This window comes from Podarcis bocagei (assembly GCF_964188305.1).
Source record: "Podarcis bocagei genome assembly, chromosome: 11".
In the NCBI taxonomy this organism is placed as follows: domain Eukaryota; kingdom Metazoa; phylum Chordata; class Lepidosauria; order Squamata; family Lacertidae; genus Podarcis; species Podarcis bocagei.
In genome coordinates, this window is record NC_138136.1 from 27,017,097 (window position 1) to 27,044,646 (window position 27,550).

Genomic DNA, 27,550 nt, shown 5'->3' on the forward strand with positions numbered 1-27,550 from the left:
CGCAGCAACCCTATAGTCGCCTTTGACTGGTCTTAACCCTCCATGGATCCTTTACCTTTTACCTTACTGGGAAAGGCCATAGTGCAGCAGCAGAGAACATGCTTTGCACGCTAGAACAAAAAACAGGTCAAAATCCCTGGGATCACAAGACCCATTGAGATCCTGGGGCAACGTAGACAGTGCGGAACAAAACTGCCCTATGCCTTGGCTCAGGATAAGGCTGTGTTCCATCTTCTTAACACACAGGAGGGCAGAAGTTGCCTTGGCACAATGCAGCTGGCGCTAGAAAAAACCCTTGTAGCCCAGCCCCATCACACAGAGCTTATGAACATTACCCGTCATCTCCCGTGTCATATACTGATGTCCACCAGGGGTCAGTAAAACCACATTACAAACATTCCACAACATGGTATGTAGCTTTATTCTATCATAATAATTTAAAAGTATTTGTACACTTGCATGGTCACTTTGTTTTTCTTTGTTTTTACACAAATGTATACTTATTTGTATATCCATGAACCACATCTAAAGGGGGCTTTGTAAAGACTGGGCACACTGTGGGTTCTTTCTTTCTCTTTCCTTTCCCCCCTTTCTTTCAAGCATAAAAATAAGTTTGAAGCCTTCAGGGAGAGAGAGAGAGAGAGAGAGACAGCCAGCCATTTGGAGTGTCTGTGAAAACTAGTGTTCCTTCTAAGCGCAAGCTGTCCCCAGACACCACTCGCTCGCTTCAAACTATCCATATGTTTGGCATTAACCAAAGCTCTCTTGACTGTGATGGACTTCGAGAGCCAACATGTGCAAATAACATTTTCTCAAGAAATCCCACAGCAGGAACAAGAAAGAAAGGAGAAGAAAAAACCCCACACACTCCAGGTTCTAACATTTCTGAAATATTACTTATCTCTGGACTTTATGATTTAGATATTAGTGTACATAGATACTCGCGGGGCTTGGGAACACAGGAAATTAGCTAGCACACAGCTGCTCTTTACGATGGGATCACACAGCAGTTACACCTCTAAGCTTGTCTATCGGGCTTCTTCCACAAATACCTTTCCACTTGGCACACAAAAAAACGGGAAAATCCAACTATTCTAAGACCATCAATGCTTCTCTCCAGACAAGATTCAGGGGAAGGGGGGGGGGGAGAGGTTTTGCTTCAAATTCTGTGCTGCCCTGACCAACAATAAAAAAGGGACAGCTTTACACAAAATTGCCGTTTTAAAACCATTCTGGCAGTGGGGAAAAGAGGACTAAGCGGCAAATTCAGCGCTATACTTCCGAGCGCCAGCCCAATTCATTTACACAGTGGCCAGAAGTTTCACCTCGCCTAGGAACTTTTCCAAAAGCATTTCCAACTTTTTCCACAATTATAAAAAAAGGATGTAAATATTCTTCTCCCAAAACTGATCAGGATTCCCACGAAGGGAACCAAATATTATGAAGCTTTTGTTTGGCTTTATTTCAGTACTTCTTACTTCCTGAACTGGTCCTGCAATGCAGGCCAATATTATTATGGCCACATTTTAGATTTGAGGCAAATCTAAAAAGGAGCATCTTGTCCAAGGGCGTTAGTAGGTTCACAGCTCATTCTGCTGAACAAATGGCATCTAGCCTCATCCCAACGAGGCAATCCTCACCTAGCCTAACCCAAGGCTAGTCAACATGGCTCCCTCCCAGTGTTGTTGACTACAACTCTCATCCCTTTGTCATTGCCATCTGCATTTCAGACGGAGGAAATCTGGGCCAGCCCAGGACCCCAAAAGCCAAAGAAGCAGGTGGATGGAGCCACAGGTCGCTGTCAGATTGCACCTCTGGGTACTCCAGTTAAAATGGCCTGGGCAAAATTCTTCATGTTCATCTAGGACCAGGTTCTTTTGCCAAAAAATATCCAGGAGAAGAAAGCAAAAATTTTCAGGAGTTCAGAAGTTTGTTTCTTTTGAAAAAAATATTTCAAGAAGTTTCAGCTAAGCCCTAGCTCTGTACCTTCCTTTACTTAGCAATTTCAGCTACCCTACCCCTCTGCTCACTAAATCTGGAATGAGGTTGGCACTTCGATGCTATGTGGGTTTTGCTACCCACCAAGATGCCAACCTAGAGCTCAAAGATTCTCCCAAGTGTCCCAGTGGGCTTTCCCGGTAAAAAGGGAGAGGGGGGGGAGTACTCTTAGCTTCCTCACCCCCAGGATGACGACGAGAACATAGGGGGGAGGGAAAACATGGCTCAGTTGACAAAGAGCCTTTTGAAAAAGAGCTGGGTGTAGGTCCAACTGCAGCTGCAATATGCCACAGGGTCCTCTAGCAAAACACAGGAGTGGGAATTGAGCCTCTAAACGTGAAATGTGTATATGATTGCCTGCGCCATATGAAAGGAATGATCTTGGGGCACCTCAAAAACTTAACACGACGTACACTTTCATAGCTGCACCCCGAGACAGAAAAGTTGCGGTTCTCCAGTTGTTGTTGCAATGTCATCCGCTTCTGCCAGCATGGCCGATGTCAGGAATGGTGGGAGGTAGAATCCAGACATGTTTAAGGTGGACTGTGGCTTCGTGGGTTACCGCTTGCATCACCAATCTGGTAAAATCAGTCAGATCTTTAAAGGTGCCTCAATTTTCTCTTTCGGTGTCTGAATTTTGTAACAGATGAAGCTACTGCAGTTTAGCAGATCTGGGAATGACGAACAGGCAACCTCTGAGCAAATGCTTCTGTTGCCTTAGGCTGCTCAGTCTCCAAATGTAAAATATAGGCTGGCACAGCAAGCTTTTCAGACCAAACTGTGGGGTTCCCTTATTTTCTCCTTTTTTAGACAAACACCTAAGTCAGAATTCTAAAAGGTTATCTCCAAAGCTTTGGGATTTTTTTTTTATTTTTTTTTTGGTAGGTGTTGCAAAAAACTAATTTAGGTAGGCTGAGGGTGCCTACATTTTTGGAGGGGTGGGGGCAAGGAGGAGAGAGAGAAATCAGACATGATTAACCCAGTGAGGCCTACCACTATCATAGGGAACACACTTAATACAAACCACTTGAGGATATCCATATAATCAATATATATTAAGAGACCAGGCCCCAAAAACCTTGGCGAGTTTTGGGTTTCACACGCGTACGTTTGGGAAGGAGACAGAGACACTGTTTTCTACGTCCGTGCCCTTCATGACCCGAGGCGAGAAATGCATTTTGCACTTGGCGAGTCAATACCTGAGCACAAAATGCCACCTCCCCATCACACGCAAGAAAGCAGACGTCAGGAGAAGGGGGCGGGAATCGTCTGCATCAGGAATGATGCAGCAAGGGGCAGTTCCAATTGTGAGGATCAATATCAAATGACCTTTTTGTTCTTATGGAACACAGGCTGGCTACTGGCCCAGGGTCCAAAAGGAAGAATTAGCTCATCCCAGACCTGCACCTATCTTCCCCCCTCCAGCCAACTCCTTGGGTTTGCCTCAAAAGGCGAAGCAGGGAGAGGAGGGGGAAAGCATCGCAGAAGCTCGTGAGTTCAGCTAGGTAATACTTAGAGGGAGCACTGGGTATGATGTATGTACACGTGGCTAAATGCTTTACATATTACCTAGATACACATAAATATTCAATATATAAAAAATAAAGTGCTTTCTATCGGGTCCTGATGAAAGGACATTATAAAACATTTCACCAACTGCAAAGCAAAAAATTATTACAATCAAAAAAAGAATATTACATCCAACGTACATGAGGAAAGAAAAACTAACACAATATGTACAATCCGCTGGGCGTCCCAGGAGGAGGGGGTGGGAAAGGCGGAAGCATCCCTTCATATACATGGTATATACATATATAATCTTTAAGTCAATATATTATGACAATATATATTTTTAAACCTTTGTTCTCGGGGATGGGGGAACCCAACACAACCCTACAAAAACACAACAAGCATCAAGCACACGAGTCCAAGACTAAGACACAAAAGCTGCTGCCCTTGGCCAGCTGCCCCGTTGTCGGGGAAGATGTGCCACCGCTCCTTCCTGGGGTGCAGAGCCTCGACGTCTTGCAAGGCACTGTGGGCAGCTGCCGTGAAGTTGGCATCGCCGGTGGTCAGCAAATCGAACACGCAAGAGTAAAAATAGATGTCCTTCAAAAGCATCTTCTCGTGGCATTTGGCCGTGGCGCTCTCCAAGGTGTACACGGACCGGGTCTGGCTGGAAGCGCCCGGAGGGAGGAGCTGCCCCATCACAGGCAAAGGGAGGTGCCCGCTGTCGTCGATGCGCTCGCTGGAGGGGCAGCCGTTCACACAGAGCTGTAGGTCTTGGCTCTCTTCATAAGCCATGGCGAGCTCTTCCGGCATGCGTATGGCGAGCGTTAGGTAGCGGCCCAGTTGGCGCACAAAGACCGTGGTCCCAATGTACCGGGCGTGCATCTCCACATACTTGCCACTCACTCGCTCCACGATGTGCAAGCTCTTGGTGTCGCCGTCGCCACCGCTGGTCGTGCCGTCGACAAAGGCGGCAGGCAAATCGTCGGTCACGGCCTGGTACACTTTCTGATCTGTGCAGTCTTGGTAAGATTTGAAGATGATGGTGATCTGCAGAAGGAAAGGGAAGCCAAGAAGAGCAGAATTAGAGCAGGGAACGAGACGACACACCTCTCGGCTACGTGCAGCTGTTTAAATTCCACTCAAAAAGACTCCATTCGCTGCCGGGCACCAAATTCAATACCCGCTAGGATGCTACCATTAGCACAGTCCAATTATCAGCATGCAACATTCAATGAAACAGAAATCAACCTTGCCCCAAAGTAGTCTTGGGAGCATCACAAAATGGTGTATCTGAATTGTATGTCATGGTACAAACAACATCTTCTACCAGCGTTTCTCAAACTTGGGTCTCTAGCTGTTTTTGGACTACAACTCCCATCATCCCTAGCTAGCAGGAGCAGTGGCCAGGGATAGATGGGAGTTGTAGTCCCACAACAGCAGGAGACCCAATTTTGAAAAACACTTTCAGATTATCCTTTTCCCCAACCTGATGCCTTCCAGATTTTTTGGACTGCAGACACCAAATGTCCTAAATTCTAGAAATCACAAGCAGGCTAACATGCAACCTTTCTAAAGGTTCATTCCCAGCGCTTTGGCTTCCTACTCCAAGACTGAGCAGTTCATGAGGGAAAGAAGAATTAGCAACTCACTGTATTGTTAAGTTCTAGCTGAATTGCCAGTTAATGGACCGAGAGTATGCTCAAACTCCAGAACTATTGAATGATACTTTTACAGAGTGATAAAAAGAGAGTTTTATGCCACAGTAAAGATGGCATGAAATAAATGTGCATTAGTGTGCTTATAGTGAAGACAAACTCCTCAGGTTTCGCTACAGGCCAGGAGTCAACTGTAGGAAAAACAACACCCCTTCAGAGTGGCCAAAAGAATTTGGGGACACTGAGGGATGAAGCAGCAAGGTGTTTTTTTCTGAGGGCAACCACCTGTCCCATGCTAAGCAACCAAGAAAGATTCACTGCAATGATTGTGAGACAGGCTCCCCCGCTCCCACAAATGGTTCCATGAAGAACTTTCCGACTGTAAAAGCTGTTCAATGGTACAATGGTCTCCCTCAGGAGGTTGTGGGCAAATTTCCATCCTTGGAGGTTTTTAAGCAGCGGTTGGAGGGGCTTCTGTTTTAACTACTTTAGCTGAGATTCCTTCAATGACCCTCGGGGGCCGAGACCACATAACACCGGTCTTGAAAGACCTACATTGGCTCCCAGTACATTTCCGAGCTCAATTCAAAGTGTTGGTGCTGACCTTTAAAGCCCTAAATGGCCTCAGCCCTGTATACCTGAAGGAGTGTCTCCACCCCCCCCCATCGTTCTGCCCGGACACTGAGGTCCAGCGCCGAGGGCCTTCTGGCGGTTCCCTCACTGCGAGAAGCAAAGCTACAGGGAACCAGGCAGAGGGTCTTCTCGGTGGTTGCGCCTGCCCTGTGGAACACCCTCCCATCAGATGTCAAAGAGATAAACAACTACCTGACATTCAAAAGACATCTGAAGGCAGCCCTGTTCAGGGAAGTTTTTAATGTGTGACATTTTAATGTATTTTTAATCTTTGTTGGAAGCCGCCCAGAGTGGCTGGGGAAACCTAGCCAGATGGGCGGGGTACAAATAATAATAATAATAATAATAATAATAATAATAATAATAATAATAATAATAATAATAATAATAATAATAATAATAATTCCAACTCTACAGTTCTACGATGCCCTCCTGTGAGTATGAACGCATCCCTGGGGAAGTGGATTGGGAAGCTCTTAGTTCTTTGTGAAGTACTGGTTTGAACATTAAAGCTTGGGGAAGCTTCCTTCAGGTATTCCTATACAGACAAGTTGCCTGAACCCTGAGTTTTCAGAGAGCTACGCAGCAGTAAGAACTTTAGCAGATGGTGGGGGACCAAGAAATAATGTTGAAGGCAAGTAACGTGTTGCACTGTAATACGCTGCCTGCAGCCCATAGGAACCCCAGGAAAAGCATTCTGAAAAACATGCAGACTTTGCAATGCCTGAGGGTCCCAGACCAGGCCTGCAGACCTGATTTCAGCATACTGAAAGAGACAGAATTAGGGTGCCGCCAAAATCCAGGAAGCCAAAGTTGGGGAAGGAGAAGAAGCAAACCCTCCAAACTCAGAAACAGAAGGTTACAAAATGCCCTTCCACTTTTCAGCCTATGCTCATTCACAGGGGCAAAGGGATTTTCAGATCCTTCCATTGAAGCCTTTCTTATTACTGAGCCCTTTCTTTGGTGTGCTGGAGGAGTCTGGACTCAGCCTGGGGGGACTGGCTGTTCTCTGTTATTGCCCTCCCCTCCTTAGCTGTCCAAGATGGCTGCAGAAGACAGGACACTCCTCCTTGGAAGGGCCACAGATCTACACACATATTCCAGGGCAAGATTACAAAGAAATTGAAGAAAAGAGGTACGCAGGAGGGCTCCCCCACCATGACATTAAAACAAAAACCTTATTCCACAAAAGACCAATTTTTCCCATTTTGCTTTCGCCACCCCATTTGTGCTACAAGGAAAGTAGGTCTTCGGCACAAGATAAATGCAACCAGGCTGCCTATTAGTCTGCACAGCTTATCCAGACCTTTGCAGAAGACAGGACATTGAAAAAAGTGAAATGTGAATTCACCAGGAGAGTTTTAAACACCCCTTTGCCCTGACATCCGCCCTGCCCCCCAACCCCCCTCCCTCCTCTCCACCCCAAAACACACACCCTCATTATTTCAGCACCACATGTTCCCACCGGTGCTGGGTGACTGGAATTTTCCTACGGTTTCCTTCGGTTTAATCACTTTGACGGCTATCTGCAGACCAGCTGCAGCCAAGCAATCTGTTAAATGCATAGCCGGGGGCCACAGCTGAGACCAGTGGGGATTTTTTCCCCCTTTGGGGGGTGGGGGGAAGAGAGCAGTTGACTTTGAGTGTTGTCTGGATTGGAGCAAGAATTCAACCCCTTTCTACTCCACTGGAGCAACTCGCAATCCCTCTTTTGGCATTAATCATGTTAAAGCTCCGTTTGAGAACCCTGAGGGAGGATATGCTGGAGATTGTCTCTCCGAGTAATTTGTTGTGTAGCCAACTCCTCTGCCGAGGAGTTCTCTCTGAAGAGAGAAAAAGAGCAATCTGAAAACAGCTGCTTTCCCCCCAGAACAGGAAGCGGAATGATCTAGCAGCTCCAAACACAAAAAGCAACATGACTTCGGGCCCTTCTCTGCAGCCTCGCTAGTGCCGCTCAGCGAGGGAAAGTTAATTTTGGCAGGCCGGATGAAATAAGTGCAAGTCTGCTCACACTGAAGTGAGAGATTAGCAGGACAAATCACTTCTAATGAGAGACAGAACTCTCCCCCCCCCCACTGCCATCTTCGCTTTGCACGTGCCATAAAATTGACACCAGCCATGATGAAGGGGAACATCTCTCCGAGAAATCACAGAAAGGGGCTTGTTTTCTTTTATCAATCAGCTAGTTCTATCCTTGGGAGGAACTTGATTTACAGTGGTACCTCAGGTTAAGAACTTAATTCGTTCTGGAGGTCTGTTCTTAACCTGAAACTGTTCTTAACCTGAACCACCATTTTAGTTAAGGGGCCTCCTGCTGCTGATGTGCTGCGGCCGCACGATTTCTGTTCTCATCCTGAAGCAAAGTTCTTAACCCAAGGTAATATTTCTGGGTTAGCGGAGTCTGTAACCTGAAGCATCTGTAACCTGAGGTACCACTGTATAAGAATTTTGGGGGTGTGGGGTAAAAACAGAACAAAAACCCAAACACCGTTGCTCCCAATATGTGCCTAATAGGGCTGGCATGGTGAAACTGTGTCCCTCCGAATGTTGCTAGAACACAATTCAGATCCTTCCTGACTATTGATGCACGCTTGGCCAGCAAGATCGCGAGGGTACCAGGTTGCAGAAGGGTAGAATCATAGCATTGGAATAGACCCTGAGGATCATCCAGTCCAGTGTTTCCCCAACTTGGCTCTCCATTTGGACTACAATTCCCACCATTCCTGACCACTGGTCCTGCTAGCTAGGGATGGTGGGAGTTGTAGTCCAAAAACAGCTGGAGACTTAAGCTGAGGAAACACTGAGCTCGCCCAACATCCTGGCACTGCAGTCCCACTAAATGGGGGGATGCATGTACCATGAAAAGGACAATAAAAGGTCACCTGCTCTCTTTTGGTTCTGCATCTCCACCCCCATTGTTCAGCCCGGACACTGAGGTCCAGCTCCGAGGGCTTTCTCGTGGTTCCCTCACTGTGAGATGTGAGGTTATAGGGAACCAGGCAGAGGGCCTTCTCAGTGGTGGTGCCCACCCTGTGGAATGCCCTCCCATCAGATGTCAAGGAAATAAAACAACTATTTGACTTTTAGAAGACATCTGAAGGCAGGCCTGTTTAGGGAAGTTTTAAATATGTGGTGTTTTATTCTGTTTTTAATCTGTTGGGAGCTGCCCAGAGTGGCTGGGGAAACCCAGCCGGATGGGCAGGGTATAAATAATAAAAAATATTATTATTACTACTACTACTATTCATGAACTAAAGGGAAACTTTGGCCCTCCAGATGTGGTTGAACTACAACTCCCATCAACCATTGGGCCATGCTTGCTAGGACTGATGGGAGTTCCACAACTTCAAGGAGCAGCACATGTTCCCCACTCCTGGTATTCACCAACAAATGCAAGGGTGAGAATTAAGCCTAAACAAGAGCCAGGGAAGTAGAGCTTTGTCCACAGACCACTTAGCCTTGAAAAGGTGCCAAGAAATTGTCTGCCTTCCTGCTGCCCTGAGTGCAGCACTGCTCTGCAGCTGGTCTCTACAGGCCACACAACTCCTATTAAAAGGCAGCAAAGTTTTCCAAAGTCTGTATTAAGTAGGGTAGTTTTTTTATAAAAAGAAATGGATGCATTATGCAAGGCAATGTAAACATCTCTCTCTCAATTTAGAAACCATAATGCAATATAATCTGAAACGTATTAGTATTCTTGGCTGAACATCCCACCTTTGGGATAAGGACCTTTTAAAAAATATATTAAACCACACATTTCGAGTTGCTGCTTTCCAGCAAGGCCAGGATCAAGCAAATAAATAATCATCTTTCATGGATTTAACTTTTAAATCAGGCGCAGAGCTCCATTATTAACAGGTCTACAGAATATCCTCAAACTGCCCTAAGGTATTAAGGAGTCACAGATTGCGACTCAACTGGCTAACCATTTCTCAGCTCAAGGACAGCATTCCCTTCTAAGCAATCTTTCAGGAGCCACATGCCAGTGGACGATGGGGCCAGAGGCAAAAGTGTGATTAAACTATGGAAATCGCTGTGGTGGTCCCCAACTTGGATGGTTTTTTTGAAAAGGAGCAGACAAATTCAGAGAGGAGAAGGCTAGCCAAGGTTACTAGCCATGATGGCTATGCTGTGCCTCCATGGATTGGAGAATACCATTTCTGAAAACTACAGCAGAGAAGAGTGTTCATGTTTCCTACAAGGCTTCCATAGTTGACCACTGCAAGAACAGGAAGCTAGATCAGGTAGACCTTTGCCGTGATCCAGCAGATTCTTATGTTCTTATAATTTTTATCTTTGTACAGTACAGTGGTACCTCGGGTTAAGTACTTAATTCGTTCCGGAGGTCCGTACTTAACCTGAAACTGTTCTTAACCTGAAGCACCACTTTAGCTAATGGGGCCTCCTGCTGCTGCTGCGCCGCCAGGACACAATTTCTGTTCTCATCCTGAAGCAAAGTTCTTAACCCGAGGTACTATTTCTGGGTTAGTGGAGTCTTTAACCCGAAGCGTATGTAACCTGAAGCGTATGTAACCCGAGGTACCACTGTAGAGGGACGCGGGTGGTGCTGTGGGTTAAACCACTGTGCCACTTGGGCTTGGTGATCGAAAGGTGGGCAGTTCGAATCCCCGCGACAGAGTGAGCGCCTGTTGCTCTGTCCCAGCTTCTGCCAACCTAGCAGTTTGAAAGCACATCAAGGTGCAAGTAGATAAATAGGTACCTCTCTGTAAGGTAAACAGTGTTTCCGTGCGCTGCTCTGGTTTCACCAGAAGCGGCTTAGTCATGCTGGCCACATGACCTGGAAAAAACTGTCGGAGGAAGTAGACAAACGCCGGCTCCCCCGGCCTGTAAAGCGAGATGAGCGCTGCAACCCCAGAGTCCTTCGTGACTGGACTTTATTGTCAGGGGTCCCTTTACCTTTACAGTAGACTAACTTATACACATACTCCTATCCTCTATTCAGGAAAAGAAAAGGCATTATAAGAGTTTAAGATGGCATTCTAGCCAAGCCACAACTTCTCAAGGAGGGTACAAAGTAGGACCGGTAAGGGATATGACATATGGAGAATTCACAGGTTAGTTAGAGGGATACATTTTGCCCCCGGATCTGAGGTCTTCCCTCCCTGCTTCAGGGCAATGTCCAACGTCAATCACACTCAGAATACCACCCACTGAAAAACATAGACTTAAGGCCATTCATTTCAACAAGTCTACTCCATGTAACATTGGACATTGTCTAGTAACCAACTGCAACATCCAGTCCTATCACAATTTCTATTTCTATGCAAGGATGCTTCATACTAGACCATAAAAACAGCCTTCCCCGACACTATACCCTCAACACAATATTGTTGGGTCAACACACTCCAGACTCCCCAGCCAGCAACACCAATTGTCAGAGATGACAGGAGTTGTAGTCATATAATGTAGTTACCTCTATTAGTTTTAAAGGGTTTTGCTGATTTTATCTGTGCTTTACAGACAGTGATTTTATGTATATTTGTTTTTTCAACAGCTTTGCGTATTTTAGCTTGGCTGAAATCTTTTTATTTATAAAGCTTTGTCATCAAGCAGTTAATGAATCTTTCTAAATAAATAAATAGTCCAACAACATTTCAGGAGAAAAAAGGCTGCTTGCAGACCCTCCAAATGTCCATAATTTCCAGGGACAGTCCAGGATTTACAGAAGCCATCCCAGTTTCTGACTTGATCCTGGAATGTCCCACTTTTCCTTAGGGCATCCCTAATTTCATCAGAGAAATGTTGGAGGGTATGCAGTTATGCAACCCATGAGCCAAGGAGATAAGTGACTATACAACCTTTAGAAGACATATGAAGGCAGTCCTGTATAGGGAAGTTTTCTAAATGTTTAATGTTTTATTATGTTTTCATATACAGTCAAGCATCAGTTGTCGAACGTAATTCATTCCGTAGCCCATTTGGCTACCGAAATGAACATTTCAGAGGCGTGGCTTCAGATTGGTTGCATGAACTTCCTGCACTCAAGCGGAAGCCGCGTCGGACGTTCGGCTTCCAAAAAACATTTGGAAACCAGAGCATTTACTTCCGGGTTTTCAGTGTCCAGGAGCAGAAATGTTCCAAAACGGAGGCATTCAGGATCTGAGGTTTGACTCTACTGTATGTTGGAAGCCATCCAGAGTGGCTTGGGGCAATCCATTCAGATGGGTGGGGTATAAATATTAGTAGTAGCAGTAGTAGCAGCAGTATTGAACAGGACATTCCTATTTTCATCAGAGAAATGTTGGAGGGTATGGGGTCTTGGCAGAGGCAACCAGCTATTACTGTAGCAGACCCGCCGGCGAATGTGCTGTTTCGGTCTTTGCTATGAAAGAGAATCAAGGTATGACTTACTGCTCTCCAGGTAGCATTCAAAGTCCTCCAATGGTCACTAACTGCTTTCCAAATTTAGCTAGGAGGCTCCCAATGCAAGTAGGCCCAGCCCTGGATGAGCTATGCAAGCCCATCCATCTTGGATGTAACTGCAATACACAGGAACTGCAAATGCATTTTTTCCAGGATGCTAGTCTTTGACAGAGTGGGGGAGGTATCCCCTCAGGACAACCCCATCCAAGCTACAGACTAAGCTGCTGTGTCAATTACTGCCCCTTAAAGGTTGCTTCCCACACACCCCACACCAACCCACCTTGAGGAGGCTCGTGCAAATGTTTTTTTAGTCACTGAATCTCCAGACACCATCCGCATTGCTTACTTGTTTCTCTGACCTAATCCATAAACTGCAATAACTTACTCTGGCACATTTGGTCTCTTACCACACCATTTATTATTAATAGGTAATATTGTTGTGCATTTAAAACATCAATGCCTTTGTTAAACATTTCGCCTCTCCCCCCCCCCCACCCCGCCCCAACTTACCTTCCGAACTACTTTGGCTCATTCATTTTTAATACTTCCATTCCACTCGATCCTCTCAGTTCACCAGCAAGGAGCACTTGCCATAAATCCCAGCTCTCCTAAGACAACCTACGCCACACAAACACCTGAGTTCTATACTTAATGCGCAAAGTTCAAAGCTCTAATCGGTGTCACCTCACTGGGTGGCGCTAAGCAACCTCACCCGCTCTCAGCCTGTCAAAGGTTACCTATGAAACAGCGTTCGAAGCTCAGGTATACAATGGTAGCTCGGTTGTCGAACATAATGCGTTCTGGAAGACCGTTCGACTCCCGAAATGTTCGACAACCAAGGCGCAATGGACGGTCGCCAAATTCCATTGAGAAATGGAGAAATAATAATAATAATAATAATAATAATAATAATAATAATAATAATAATAATTTATTATTTATACCCCGCCCATCTGGCTGAGTTTCCCCAGCCACTCTGGGCGGCTCCCAATCAAGTATTAAAAACAATACAGAGTTAAATTTTAAAATGCGCCTTGGAAGCCGTTCAACATCCAAGCCGCGTTCAAAAACGGAAGAATTTATTTCCGAGTTTCGGTGTTCGAAAACTGAAACGTTCGGCTTACGAGATGCTCAAAAACTGAGGTTCCACTGTATAAGCGAATCGCCAAATGGCACCGTAAACCTTTGTTGCAGTGACCACAATGGAACGTCTAGGCACCTTTCCCATCAATGGGATTTCTTTTTTACTGTTATTGATATTATTTTCATTTCTATACTGCTTTATATTTTAAAGGGGGGGGAATCTCAGAAGTAGTTTATAATGCATCAAAACATCCAATAAAACAATCCAGAATCAAACAAATTCAAACTTCAAGGAAAATATTTTGGATCCTTCTCTCTAAGGGACATTTGGCTTTCCCTATATACCTATTAAATTTATAGAGCGGCCCTGCAGTAGAAGTACTCAGGAAGTCCGTGTGGTGTAGTAGTTCGGGTGTCGGACTAGGACCTGGGAGATCAGGGTTCGAATCCCCACTCACGCATGACCAGAGAGGAAAGATCTATTGCACAAGGAAAATCTCTTGCGCTGGTGGAAGGAGTTAGTTGGATATGACCCATGTATGTTCCTATTGCATGGGTTCAAATTTAAAACTGGATACTGGGACACCAATTCAGCATCCCATAGTAGAGTTTCTAGGCCTCATGGGTTTCAAAAGTATGTTTTGATAATACAGAGGCAACTTCTAATGCCACAGGTGGGACTGTGCATGATTCCCAGGAGCCAGAGACTGAAGCTCCAGTGCCCCACGGAGTACATTGTCCCTGCACATCAGTACTATAAATTACAGAAATTTTCCATAAATTTGCTTATGTTTACATAATCCATGCAAAACAACAGTCTCAACGCCGGTGTTTGGTTTCTAAAAAAATAAAACACACAAGTTGTCCTGGTGAAAGTTTTTGTTTTCCTGGGCTCTTAGGAAACTGCCATTTTCAGGGGCACAAGCTGCCCCGTCTGAGACCCGTCTCCAAGGTACATCAACATCTTTGAAGTCCCAGCTCCTATTTTTCACAGAGGAGGAACATCAGCAGCAGGAAGGAACCGTGCCCATTAGAACAGGGAGTGCTGGCCTAGATGGGCTAATTGCCTACCTCAATATAAGGCAACCTCTCACAACTACAATCAAGGAGACATTAGCTCTGAAGACCAATGACCGAGAAGCTCCTGAGTACATTTACAAGTGCCCGGATCTTACGAAGCAAGACATAGGCTGTGTACAAAACCACACCTTCAATGCACAAAGCTTCTCCCAAAGAATCTTGGGAAGTGTAGCTTACCCCCAGTGTTATAATTCCCAGCGCTCTTAAGCTACAGTTCCCAAGATTCTTCAGAGGAAACTCATGCACTTTAAAAATGAACGGTGTGTACACAGCCCTAGAAATCCTCCCCTGTTCTGCCGCCAGCAAGATCTCCGTGTTGTCAAGTCCCTCCTTGGAAGGCTTGACGTTTGCTTGGGAAAGACTCAGGGCTGATAAGACCAACCTAATAATAATAATAATAATTTATTACTTATACCCCCACCCATCTGGCCAGGCCTCCCCAGCCACTCTGGGTGGTTCCCAACAGAATATTAAAAACATGATAAAACATCAAACATTAAAAACTTCCCTAAACAGAGCTGCCTTCAGATGTTTTCTAGAAGTCAAGTAGACTTCTAGAAGACATCTGATGGGAGGGCGTTCCAAAGGGAGGGCGCCGCTACCAAGAAGGCCCTCTGCCTAAGTTTTTCCAGGCATCCTCTAAGCCAGTGTTTCCCAACCGGTGTTCCGCGGCACACTAGTGTGCCGCGAGACGTTGCCTGGTGTGCCGTGGGAGGGAGGCGGGCGAGTCGGGCGGCGAGAGGCGGGGCGGCGGTGGCAAGGAGAGGCCGCCCAGCGCGGGGCTCTCGCCGTCTGCCTGCCTGGCTGCCTGCGTGGCGCTGACGTCACGGGGCTGTAACAAGCCCCACATAGGCACACGCGGGGCGGCGAGCGAGCTCCCTCCCACATCCCATCGCCGCTCGCTTCGGCCGGCCTACTGGGCTGTCGCAGGCGGAAGGCCTGCGCATGCGCGAGGTTTTCGCGCTTTCGGGATTCCCTTCACGCCTTCCTCCTCCCGGGTCCTTGAGAGCGCGGGAAGCGGCAGCGCGAGACCGGCGTTGAGCCTGGTAGGTATTGCGCTTGCCAAGGCAGTCATTTGGGAAATGAAAACTTGCAAAGCAAGCAACCAGTTCAATCTGAAGTACGTGTATGCTTAATATCCTGTATCTGAAACCTGTTCTGCCCCCTCCCCCACACTTGGTGCCATTTTCATCTACACATGCAGCAGAGTAAGTTGACCCAGAATAGTACCAATTCAGATGGCAGATGGGAGAATGACAGTGCTGAATGCTTTCCCATGTAGAACAGTCCCTGCAAATAAAAACCTAGCATATTTGGAAGAGGGATGCTAGCCTAACCATTACCTTCTATGCTGTTACTATTTTTTTTATTTTATTTTTACATAAGTAAAAAGTGACCTTTCCCCATCTGGCATGGTGGTGTGCCTCGAGATTTTTTTCATGAAACAAGTGTGCCTTTGCCCAAAAAAGGTTGGGAAACACTGCTCTAAGCCAGTCTTTCTTAACCTGTGGGTCGCCAGATGTTGTTGAACTACAACACCCATCACCCCTAGCTAGCAAGGCCAAAGCTCAGGGATGATGGGAGTTGTAGTCCAACAACATCTGGGGACCCACAGGTTGAGAACTGCTGCCTAAGACATAGCAAAGAGCCAGCAGCACCTCGTCTATCACTACAGAAAGGTAAGTTTGCACTCAAACTTGAAAAGAGAGAGGCAGCCGTTTCATGCACCTGCTATGGGGCAGAATGAGGGCAGAGTGACCTGCTGCTCTGAGATGCAGCGTAGGATACTGTCCCATCAAAAGTAAAGTAAGTAAAGGACCCCTAGATGGTTAAGTCCAGTCAAAGGCGACTATGGAGTTGTGGAGCCCATCTCGCTTCAGGCCAAGGGAGCCGGCGTTTGTCCACAGACAGCTTTCCAAGTCATGTGGCTAGCATGACTAAACCGCTTCTGGTGCAACAGAGTACCGTGATGGAAACCAGAGTGCATGGAAGCGCCATTTACCTTCCCGCCACAGTGGTACCTATTTATCTAATTTCACTTTGACGTGCTTTCGAACTGCTAGGTTGGCAGGAGCTGGGACAGAGCAACAGGAGCTCACCCCGTTGCGGGGATTCGAACTGCCAACCTTCTGATCACCAAGCCCAAGAGGCGAAGTGGTTTAGACCACAGTGCCACCCTATTGTCCCAACAAGAGTATCAAAGATCCACCACTAGCCTGCTCTGCTTTTGTATGAAGAACCAGATGGTGCAGGGGTTATATTGCCCTCTGACCCAGACAGCCATATGCATTCAAATGGTTCTGTGCACAAGGCCTAAATCCAGGTGCATTTTCTAACTACAGAGGTTGATAAGAAATGCAAATTCCTTTTCATGCTGATGAACACAAAGGTGCTTCCTCGCCGTACCCAAGAAGGCCTACTGTATATTTTACTGTACCAAATTCTCCTCCGGAAATGTGGCTGGCATGCAAGTCAAAGGCAATCCCTAAACAGGTCTGTCTAGCTAGCATATCTATCTATCTTTTCAAAAGCACAGTCGTCATGCAGGCTGCTGAAATGGCACTCTGACTCAACAGGCGGCCCACATATGACTTTTTGTGTGTGTGTTTTTACTCCTTGTATTTTCTGACAGATATTTTCGAAAACAATGCCGGTGGCCCAATGCCATTTTTGAAGTACAGAACCTATGAATGTTACTTACCAGAACAGATGATTACCTGGATTTACCTGAAATAAGCAATCCCTTGAGAAGAGCGAAAAGTGAGGAAGGATGGAAAAGAACAAGATCCCATCAAGATAGGGCAGTGACTCACTGCGCACAGGTGCGAGCAGTTACAAAACTGGCATTTCAAATGACACCGAGAAACTAGACAACCAATCTCCTTTTTTTTTCTTCAAGGAAGTGAAACCAACATAAGGACAGAGAAGGTAACCCTGAGGTCAAACTTATTTTCTTATTTTGTCAATGCCAGCGTTCTCCCTCCTTGTTCTTTTGCTACCTATTTATGTTGATTCCAGGTGAGATATAATCAATTTGAACCATCTGTTAACTTCGTCAGAGCAATGCTGGAAAGCAGGTCAGAGAGATCCAGTGCTCTGCCCTGTAGATTTCAAGAAGTCTGGATTTACAATGCTGCCAAGTAAAGATCTTGCTGAGTTCACCTGCGGCAAAGACAGCAGCAATTCAAGCTTTTGGGGAGACAGCTCAACCCTTCCCCTCAAAATTAAATACTGCACAGAAACATAGTAAGTGATGGCAAAGGTGAATTCAAGAAGGTGGATAATACACAACTCTTTGGCCTCAGTGTCACAGAAACCAGAAGACAAAGCTAGTCTCAACCAGTTAAGTAAATTGTGCCTCCATTACTAATTGCCAAGCTCTGCGACTCACAGAAACAGGCACTAAAAGAAGCAATTTATGCTTCTTTCCATGAGTGCTTTAGTTGAGATCCCTGCATTGCAGAGGGTTGGACTAGATGACCCTTGGGATCCCTTCTAACTTTACAATTCTATGAAAATGAACAAATTGTTGTAAAAGTTGATGTAAGCCGCCACACTCTTGACCTGGAACCTGATATGCTCATCTTCTACAGATAAAAAGGGGCATGTGGAACACAACTGGAGATTAAGAATCTCCTTTATTTCAACAATGTTACACAACACGCACCTAAGGTGTAAGAATTCTTAGTGCCAATTGTTTGCCTCCTATCAGAGAGATGCACATTTGCCCGGAAAATTAAAGAAACTGCAGCAGAAGGGACACGAAAACAGCCATTTACCAAACCGTAAGAGTCAGAGCCAGTCAGTGAAAGGCAACAAAGGAGACCACGAGAAAGGCGAACTCTTCTGCAACACAGATTGTTTACAACCTCGATGACTGCATCTGCTGCAAGGTACTCCCAACCTTGCAAGAAACCAGCAAAGGAAATGAAGCGGACCTCTTAAACCTACGCTGATTGGAAGTAAGCATAAGATCATCAAAGCTACAACAGGGTGTGTCAAGGAAGAGGTTTCCATAGAATGCTGTGTTAATTCACAGCAATCAGTAATGCTGTTTACTCTTGCAGGGAGATGAGTAACTTTTATGTCCAGTCTCCGACTCGCTGAAGATCTTCTGCTGCCAGCCAAAACCCAGCACCACATCAGAAGCACATTCGGAGATTCCACAGTTGTTACTGAAAAGCCCACAATGGTGCCTACGGGAATACAGTGGTACCTTGGGTTACAGATGCTTCAGGTTACAGACTCCGCTAACCCAGAAATAGTACCTCGGCTTAAGAACTTTGCTTCAGGATGAGAACAGAAATCGTGTGGCGGCGGCAGTGGGTGGCCCCATTAGCTAAAGTGGTACCTTAGGTTAAGAACAGTTTCAGGTTAAGAACAGACCTCCAGAACGAATTAAGTTCTTAACCCGAGGTACCATTGTACAACACTTGCAAAGTTCATTCCATGCTTCCTGATTTGTAATGTGCATATTGATTAAGAAGAGCAAGGCATTCCCCACCCCCACCAACTCAAGATAGGGGGTGGGGCTTTCAGGCCTTATGAGACAGATGTGAAACGTGGGCCGCCAGTTCCCCACCCCGGTTAAATTTGTCATATCTCTAGACAACGTGAATTACTGCTCCTGCCTATTTTTCTCCAAGGTCACCAAACATCCAAATTCATTTTAGTGTGCAATACAGGTGTCCAGCCTCACTTACGTGTGATTACACGACCACATATATGCGCATCGCAGGGAAATAATTAACTAGTTCAATTCAAACCCGGAAATGGCGGGAGAGAGCTGAAAAGTCCTCACAGCTTGAGGGGAGATGCTCCCCCAAAGAGGACGTCATTGCGGGCAGAGAAAGCCCCTAAGAAACCACGGGTGCAGTGGGGCTTTGCTTACGCTGCTCAGCCTCCCCGCCTAACAGCTGATGTGTGCAGTATCGTAGCAGCAACAGCCACTGCTTCCCTGAGCTGTCTCCACCCAGCCCCAGAGCTTCCATCCTAGTTGTGGATATTTCTGGATACAGTGGTACCTCGGGTTAAGAACTTAATTCGTTCTGGAGGTCCGTTTTTAACCTGAAACTGTTCTTAAGGTACCACTTTAGCTAATGGGGCTGCTGCTATGCCGCTGGAGCACAATTTCTCTTCTTATCCTGAAGCAAAGTTCTTAACCCGAGGTAATATTTCTGGGTTAGCGGAGTGGGTAACCTGAAGCGTCTGTAACCCGAGGTACCACTGTATCAGTATTTGGGGTCTGGATTGGAGAGAGGGGGGGTTCAAAGGGTGCTCCCCACTTTACCCGATTTCACTTATGTGCATGGAAGTAACCTCCACGTAAGTGGGGGGGGGGGGAGAGAGCTGCCTGTACTGTGTATGTTGTTTCTTTTATCAGATAGTTAAAATGGTATTGCCCTCCTTGAGATTAGGTAAATACATTCCCCCTTGGCTAATGCTGAAAGAGGGCTCTTACTTTCAAACCTAAAAAGAACGCTGCTGAAATTCCTGCTGCTTTAACCCACAACCAAAGTGAGCAGTCTGCTCTGGGGGAGGTGGGGAATATTTATTCCAGTCTAAATTCAGCCTGTTCTCTTTTTAATGAGAAATCTATACTGCTTAGCAGAACTTGTAATATGCAGACTTTAATTCCAAAGACTCGTTCTTCCAAACAAAAGGTGACCGTTCTCGCTCGCTAGATGTCTTGTTTGGAGAGATCACTTTTGACAGCAAAATAATAATAATAATAATAATAATAATAATAATAATAATTATTATTATTATTATTATTATTATTATTATTATTATTATTATTATTTAACCCGGGGGGCGTGGCGTGTCTTGTTAAAAAGAAGAGAAGCGACTGACTTGTTGTCATTAAGCTACCCTGAAAATGGTGGATGCTTTATGCAACTTTGCATGGGTAAACGTGAGAAAAGAACTATAGAAAACGGAAGACTTTTCCATAACGCATCTTTAAAAAGGGAATGTTGAAGCAACAAAACTCAAAGGGTTTCAAGTAAATGCATTAAGGCTTTCAGAGGTATGTCATGCACAGCTTCCATGACAGCACAAAGGTATTCTGATAAAAGCCTAATTGCCTGGCAGTGGAAGCAAAACCTCAAGGTCTGTGTAGCATCCAATAGAATCACCAGTGCCAAGAAACCTCTTTCAGACATCCTACAGTCAAAGTCTCTTTAATGAACACACCCACATCCCATTAGTTGCTTCTGCCTATTTGAACATCCCTGTGGATGCAGATGCACGCTTTGGATCAATCACCTCTTAACATTGACGATGGTATTTTCATTTTCCATTTTCATTTTTTGTGCTTGCCGGCTTCTGTTGTTAAAAGGCAGGGTGTTGAACGCAGCGCTTTCCCCAGGATTGCGAGCCTGGGCAATGCAACTTCAAAACCACATTAAGTAGTAACAAAAGACAGCACCACTCAGAAGAGCATCCACTTCGGTATCTGACAGCTCACTTATTCAAACCTCTCTATCCAAGAGAACTAAACGTCACACAGAAATTTATTTTAATTTCACCTTTAGCTCAGCCTTCGTCAGCAAGAGATCCCGGGGTGGGCGACATAGTTTAAGATAAAAAAATTACCAAAAGCCAGTGGTTAGAGCAGGGTTTCCCAAACCTGGGTCTCCAGCTGCTGCTAGACTACAACACCCATCGTTCCTAGTTTGCAGGACAAATGGTCAGGGATGATGGGATCTGTAGTCCAAAACAGTTGGAGACCCAAGTTTGAGAAACCCTGGGTTATAGTGCTGAACTAAGAGCTGGGGAGATCAGATTTCAAATCCCTACTCGGCTATGAAGCCCAGTGGGTGATTTGGGGGTCAATCATTCTCTCACAGCCTAACTTACCCCGCAGGGCTGTTGTGAGGATGAGAGAAGGAGGGAGGGAGGGAGGGGTACAACGCCTTAAGGTGCTTCGAGAAATGGTGGGATAGAAATTCAGGGTTGTGGGCTCCAGCCCCATGTTAGGGAAAAGATTCCTGTATCGCATAGGGTTGGACTAAATGACCCCCATGGTCCCTTCCAACTCTATCATTCTGTGAAAAACAACCACCACAAATATTGCACCTGCTCTTCTTCAATATCACTATTGCTGGCCTGATAAATTAAGCACCTGGTGGAAAAGCTAAGTTCGTAGCCAGCATGCAACACTAAATAATATTGGTGCCAGCCATTTTTCAAAGGGGAGGGCATTCCACAGCTGGGGTACCACCTAGGAGAAGGCCTCTCTCAAGTTGCTGAACTATGAGCATGATTCAGAGATGGTGTCAAGAGCCTTCCCAGTAGAACTTTAATCCCTGACAGGACAGAGTAAGGAGAAGGGGGCCTTTGGATAACTGGGTTCCAAGCAATTCAGGGCCTTAAAAGTCACCATTAAGTTATTGAACTGGGCTTGATAGCATGTTGAATAAAAGGTAAAGGGACCCCTGACCATTAGGTCCAGTCATGACTGACTCTGGGGTTGCGGCGCTCATCTCGCTTTATTGGCTGAGGGAGCCGGCGTACATGTGGCCAGCATGACTAAGCCGCTTCTGGAGAACCAGAGCAGCGCACGGAAACGCCATTTACCTTCCCACCGGAGCGGTACCTATTTATCTATTTGCACTTTGACGTGCTTTCGAACTGCTACGTTGGCAGGAGCAGGGACCAAGCAACAGGAGCTCACCCCATCGTGGGGATTCGAACCGCCGACCTTCTGATCAGCAAGTCCTAGGCTCTGTGGTTTAACCCACAGCGCCACCTGCGTCTCTTAGCATGTTGAATAGTTAGGTCATAAAATGACTCCATGGCTACACCAAAAAAAAAAAAAAAAAAGCACTTTGGAAGGTCATGAGGGTTTTTTGTTTTAAAAAAACATTAACACACCCCAGATCAAATTGTGTGTGCAGCTTCGAGCTGATATGCAGGCAGAATGTTGGGGGAGGGAGGGGAGCAGGGGCTGTGGTAGGATCCTCAACACCAAATTACAGGCATTAAGGGTCAATTATGCATAGAAAAGGACCAAACATATTGTTCTTCCCAAAATACTTATCTTACAAATTGCTAATTGTATGCTTCCACTGGCACTCTGAAAGCAGCATTACGTCACTTTTGTGTTGTTGTTTTTAATAACCACCCTGCACTTCAGATTGCTCTTTAGCCCAAAAGCCCAGAGGCACTAACAGCATTTCCTTAATGAAGTCATTCTCAGAAGCAACTTCTAAGACAAATCTCCATTTTTCCCTCCGCGGGTCTTAGCATTTGAACTCAGGTCTCATTGAACTTAATGGACTACAACACTGGCTCAATATGGGCCAAAGCCATCTTTGAGTCAAGAGGGAAGTTCCCCACCCACTAGAATAATGTCAGACTAAATCTGCCAAGAGCAGTGACCCAGAGCCTCCACCTTTTTAATTCATACAAACAAGTCACATCTTTCATACAGCTCTTCTCAGTCAGAAATATTCCTCATAAGGGGGGGGGGGGAGGAGGTTCTTTTCAGTGTTTTAATCCTACCACTCACAAAATTTAAGATAATAGATGCCAGAAGTGCCATTTATCCCACTAGCATCAGCACTGTATAATTTAATTTGAACGTATTTATTTATTTTAATAATACTAATAATAAACATTTAAAAAGAAAACTTAGCATTCTCATAGTCCAGCACACTTTACATTTACAAGAGTGCGTTTTCAGGCTCTCTTTAGCAGTGGGCATTAGCAGATCTCTGTCGTGTGATCCCAAGTATGTACTCTTGCTAAAGAACAGAATAATTCGTAGAATCGCAGAACTGTACACTCGGACGGGACACCAAGCATCATCTATTCCAACCCCCGGCAGTGCAGGAATATGCAGCTGTTCCTTATGGAGATCGAACCTGCGACCTTGGCCTTATCAGCACCATGCTCTATCGTGTCAAAATCCATCTCCTATTGCACTCAGACGCCAGGCACAACACAGCCAATCGAAAACTGGCTAGTAGAGCTCAATCTCCTTTCCACCAAACCTTATTTACAGACTGTACACCAACAAATGCCCTTCGCCACAATGCAATTCCTTCCAAGTTATTCCCAACCACACCTTTTCTTCGGGATTTGGAGACCTTGAATGCTGCTCATATACCCTCCAATCTTCATCAACTCTCAGCCAATGTTCTCTGCCCACAGCACAAGAGACCTTCCCTTGGTCACTGCATAGCATAGGCAGGTGAGCTGCTCCTTAAAACCAGCTGTCTCTTCTTGGCCAACTATCTGTGAGCATGCTTATCCTCTAGTCTGAAAGAATTAAACATGCATTCACATGCAACAGCTCTGCTTTCTCGCCACCATCACCAAAAAGGGGGAGGGAGGAATGTGTTGGATTTAAAATATTGTTAGATTGTGTGCCGCAACTCTCTGCAAGATCCCAGGGGATTCCAGGCACTCACCCAGGGTCAGTATTCCTTTGCAGAACTGAGACACGTCAGAGACTGCCGCAGCTTTAAGAAATCTGGTTTAATCACCTATTTACCAATTCAGTCTGCGGGGAGGAAGCCCGGATCTTACAGCATGGTCACTTCAAGAGGGGCTTGTCCCCCACAGCAGTGAAGCCAGCCTTCAGCCAGCCTGCCCAAGATGGCTCCCAGTCTTTCTGCTCCCTTCTTCTTCCCAGAACACCTTGCTATAAAAAAAACCCAACAACTCTCTTTTCCTGTCACCTCAAAAACGTACCCCATCACCTCAGCAACATCTGTCTCTCCAGGCCAAAGGATTCCTCTGGGATGACCCATGGACACCCTTTTGTCATGCTAACAGATTTACTAGGTCAGCCAGGCTGGTTCGCATAAGCCAGCCTAGGGATTCCTTGCCTGGCACAGCTCTGTGGCTTGTCCTTTCTTCCATATCGCAATTCATCAAAATCCTGCCGTCTATAAATTTCAAATTCCACTGTAACTTTTTAAAGAGGAAAATAAGGCGTGGGCCTTGAACGCACCTTATTTGTGGCAGTGGCGCTGGATCTGGGGACCACGGGCACATTTGTCACCTGCACCGACAAGTAGTTGTTATCTATGAGGGGCCACGCCCCTTCCACTTTGCACGTCTGAAAGTGATCCTTAAAGGTCCGCAGGTGTGGGTCTCCAAACAGGCCACAGAAAAAGTACGTGGGCGGAGTCTGCTCTCCTCCCCCGCGAAGTTCGCCGGCTCCCTGGCGGCCGCTGTAATTACACGGGTCGTGGGTGATTTCGGGGTTCGTGGAGGATGTCGGGCCATCCTTGGAGCAGTTCCTCTGGCTCATGAGATCACTGATCCCCAGCACAGCCGAATGGTAGACCAGGTTCCCACGGCAGACTTTGGAGTTGCGGTAGGTGCAGGCGGAATAGGCACGCAAGGCTTTGCAGAATTCCAAATCAAAGCCATCAAGGGCAGAGTTCAGGTGAGAAGTCAGCGACACAAAGTCCGTGGTGCACTTCTGGATTCGACATGGCGTCTGCAGCTGGCAATCGCCTGGGAAAAGAAGAGTGGACATTACTGGGCGTGATTCGTTTTCATAAAAGAAACAACAACAACATTATTTATATGCCACCCATTTGACTGCCCCAGCCACTCTGCACAGTTGCTAACAAAATATTTAAAAACACAATAAAACATCAACCATTAAAAAATTCCCAAAACAGGGCTGCCTTCAGATGTTCCACAGTGAGGGTGCCACTACAGAGAAGGCCCTCCACCTGGTTCCCTGTAACTTCACTTTGCAGTGTGAGGAAACTGCCAGAAGGCCCTCGGATTATATACAGTCATACCTTGGGTTACAGACACTTCAGGTTGCATTTTTTGGGGTTGTGGACGGACTGCCGAAACCCAGAAGTACTGGAATGGGTTACTTCCGCGTTTCAGCAGTCACACATGCGCAGAAGCGCTAAATTGCGCTTTGCGCATAAGCACCAAATCGCAACCCGCACATGCGCAGACGCGCTGCTGCGGGTTGCGAACATGCATCCCACACGGATCACGTTCGCAACCCGAGCGGCCACTGTATATGATATGTTCAAACAGATGGACTTTCAAACAGTAGGACTTTCAGCAAAACTTTTTTTATTACTCCATGAGAGCATGCTCCAAAGGGGCTTTTTCTTATCCATGCTCAGTCAGAAGAAGCGACTTCAGAGAGGCTAACTCCAGATGAGTGAGTTGCAGCTTCTATTGTCATCTGGCTCAGTCGGTAGAGCATGAGACTCTTAATCACAGGGCAGTGCGTTCAAGTCCCACATTGGGCAAAAAGATTCCTGCACTGCAGGGGGTTGGACTGAATGATCCTTGGGGTTCCTTTCCAACTCTACGATTCTATTAATATTCAACTTGGCTGAAGGCTGGCCAAGATGCAATTCCCAGAGTTCCCTGTGAAAGAGGGATTGACTATTGAACCACTCTGGAAATTGTTGTTCTGCAAGGGGAACAGGGAACTCCTAAGAACTCTCTTTACCTTTACCAAACTACAACTCCCAGAATTTGGTGGGGGCACGACTGAATAAAGTGGCGTCACAGTGTTTTAAACATATGGTGTGAATGTGACCATGCACATAACCTGCACATATTCTACAAAGCAGAAAGAAAAGAGCCTGTTAAGTCACACTCTTTATTTGGGAGAGTCCAGATTTTAGTCTTACTTTCCTTCATGGCTGAAAGCTGAGTACTTGGGGTTTATTTTTTTTTAAACAGAGATTTTGCCCCACCTCTCCGTATCGACCACAGTCCCATAATTATTTAAAACTACACTTAATATTTGTTAACTACGGAAACCACATGCTGCAGCTACGCCTGGCTAGCCTAAGGGGGAGACGGGCTATGGGATGCAGGTGGTAAATTTACAATTCAATTCGCATTTAAATTAAAAAAAACCAGACTCTCCCAACTTCACACTATTTCATGACTGCCTGGGTTTTTTGAGGGGGGCAGGAGTCTGGCTCAGTAAGTACCTGGAAAAGTGTTCTCTCTCTCTCTCTCTCTCTCTCTCTCTCTCATTCTGTTATTAAGCAAACTCATAGAATAATAGAATTGTAGACCTGGAAGGGACCCTGACAATGATCCAGTTCAACCCCCTTCAATGCAGGAATTTGCAGTTGTCCCACACAGGGATTGAACCTGCAACCTTGACATTATGCTCTAATTCATGGGTAGGCAAACTAAGGCCCGGGGGCCAGATCCGGCCCAATCGCCTTCTCAATCCGGCCCATGGACAGTCTAGGAATCAGCGTGTTTTTACACGAGTAGAATGTGTCCTTTTATTTAAAATGCATCTCTGGGTTATTTGTGGGGCTTATGAATCCGTTCATTCCCCCCCCCCCCAAAAAAATATAGTCCGGCCCTTCACAAGGTCTGGGGGACAGTGAACCGGCCCCCTGCTGAAAAAGTTTGCTGACCCCTGCTTTAATTCAACTGAAAGCCCGCAAGCCAGGAAAGCCCTAGTAAAATCAACACAATAGGCCATCTCCATTTGCACTCTGGGACCACTATGCACATAATGCTTTCGACAGGCGCATGCAGAGCACATGGCCAAACCATAATGCGCGAGGGAGCTCCCGACCTGTCAGAGGTTCCCTGTTGCACATATGCTTCTTTAAAGCACGTTTTCCAAGAGCATGGAAGAAGCCAACTAACAATATGCACCTCAGCCACAGAACAGTAAGGAAATCTTGCAGCTGAACAGCACTAGTTTTCTAGCTGCCCTTCCAGAGGTGCTTAATGCTAGTCCCTCGAAGGTTTCTTGCTCGCTCCCTAATGATTCAGCCTACCTCATAGGGTTGTTGCAAATATAAAATGGAGGGGTGGGGAGGGGAAAAGAAGAGAGAGCCGCGTGCCATCTTGAGCGATTTGTGAGAAAAGTGAGGTACAGTGGTGCCTTGGTTCTCAAACACCTTGGGACAACTTGGAACCCAAACACTGTAAACCCAGAAGTGTTCTGGTTTGCGAACTTTTTTCAGAAGCCGAACGTGCTCCGTTTTGAGTGTTACGCTTCCGATTTGAGTGCCACACTTCCGTTTTGAGTGTTACGCTGAGGTTTATCTGATTTTCTGCTATTTCTTCTGCGTTTTTGTGGCTTTTTTCTTTTGTTTTTGTGACTGTGTGGAACCCAGTTCAGCTACTGACTGATTGTGTGACTGCAGTACATTGTTTATTGCTTTCATTTTATGGATCAATGGTCTCGCGAGATAGCAAAATTCATGTTAAATTGCTGT

At 46.0% G+C, this 27,550-nt stretch overlaps 1 protein-coding gene across 4 annotated transcripts in view; it reads right to left on the reverse strand.

Moving 5' to 3' along the window:
• Positions 1 to 397: 397 nt before the first annotated feature.
• The window catches only part of RGMB (repulsive guidance molecule BMP co-receptor b), a 44,270-nt gene continuing 17,117 nt past the window's right edge, over positions 398 to 27,550 (reverse strand). For all 4 annotated transcript variants that reach the window (XM_081212406.1, XM_081212408.1, XM_081212409.1 and 1 more), the window contains 2 exons: positions 24,310 to 24,821; positions 398 to 4,557 (listed from right to left, as the gene is read on the reverse strand). In XM_081212406.1, coding sequence (XP_081068532.1) covers positions 3,892 to 4,557; positions 24,310 to 24,821 — 1,178 coding nt within the window. In that variant the 3' untranslated portion in view covers positions 398 to 3,891. The remainder of the gene's footprint in view (positions 4,558 to 24,309; positions 24,822 to 27,550) is intronic.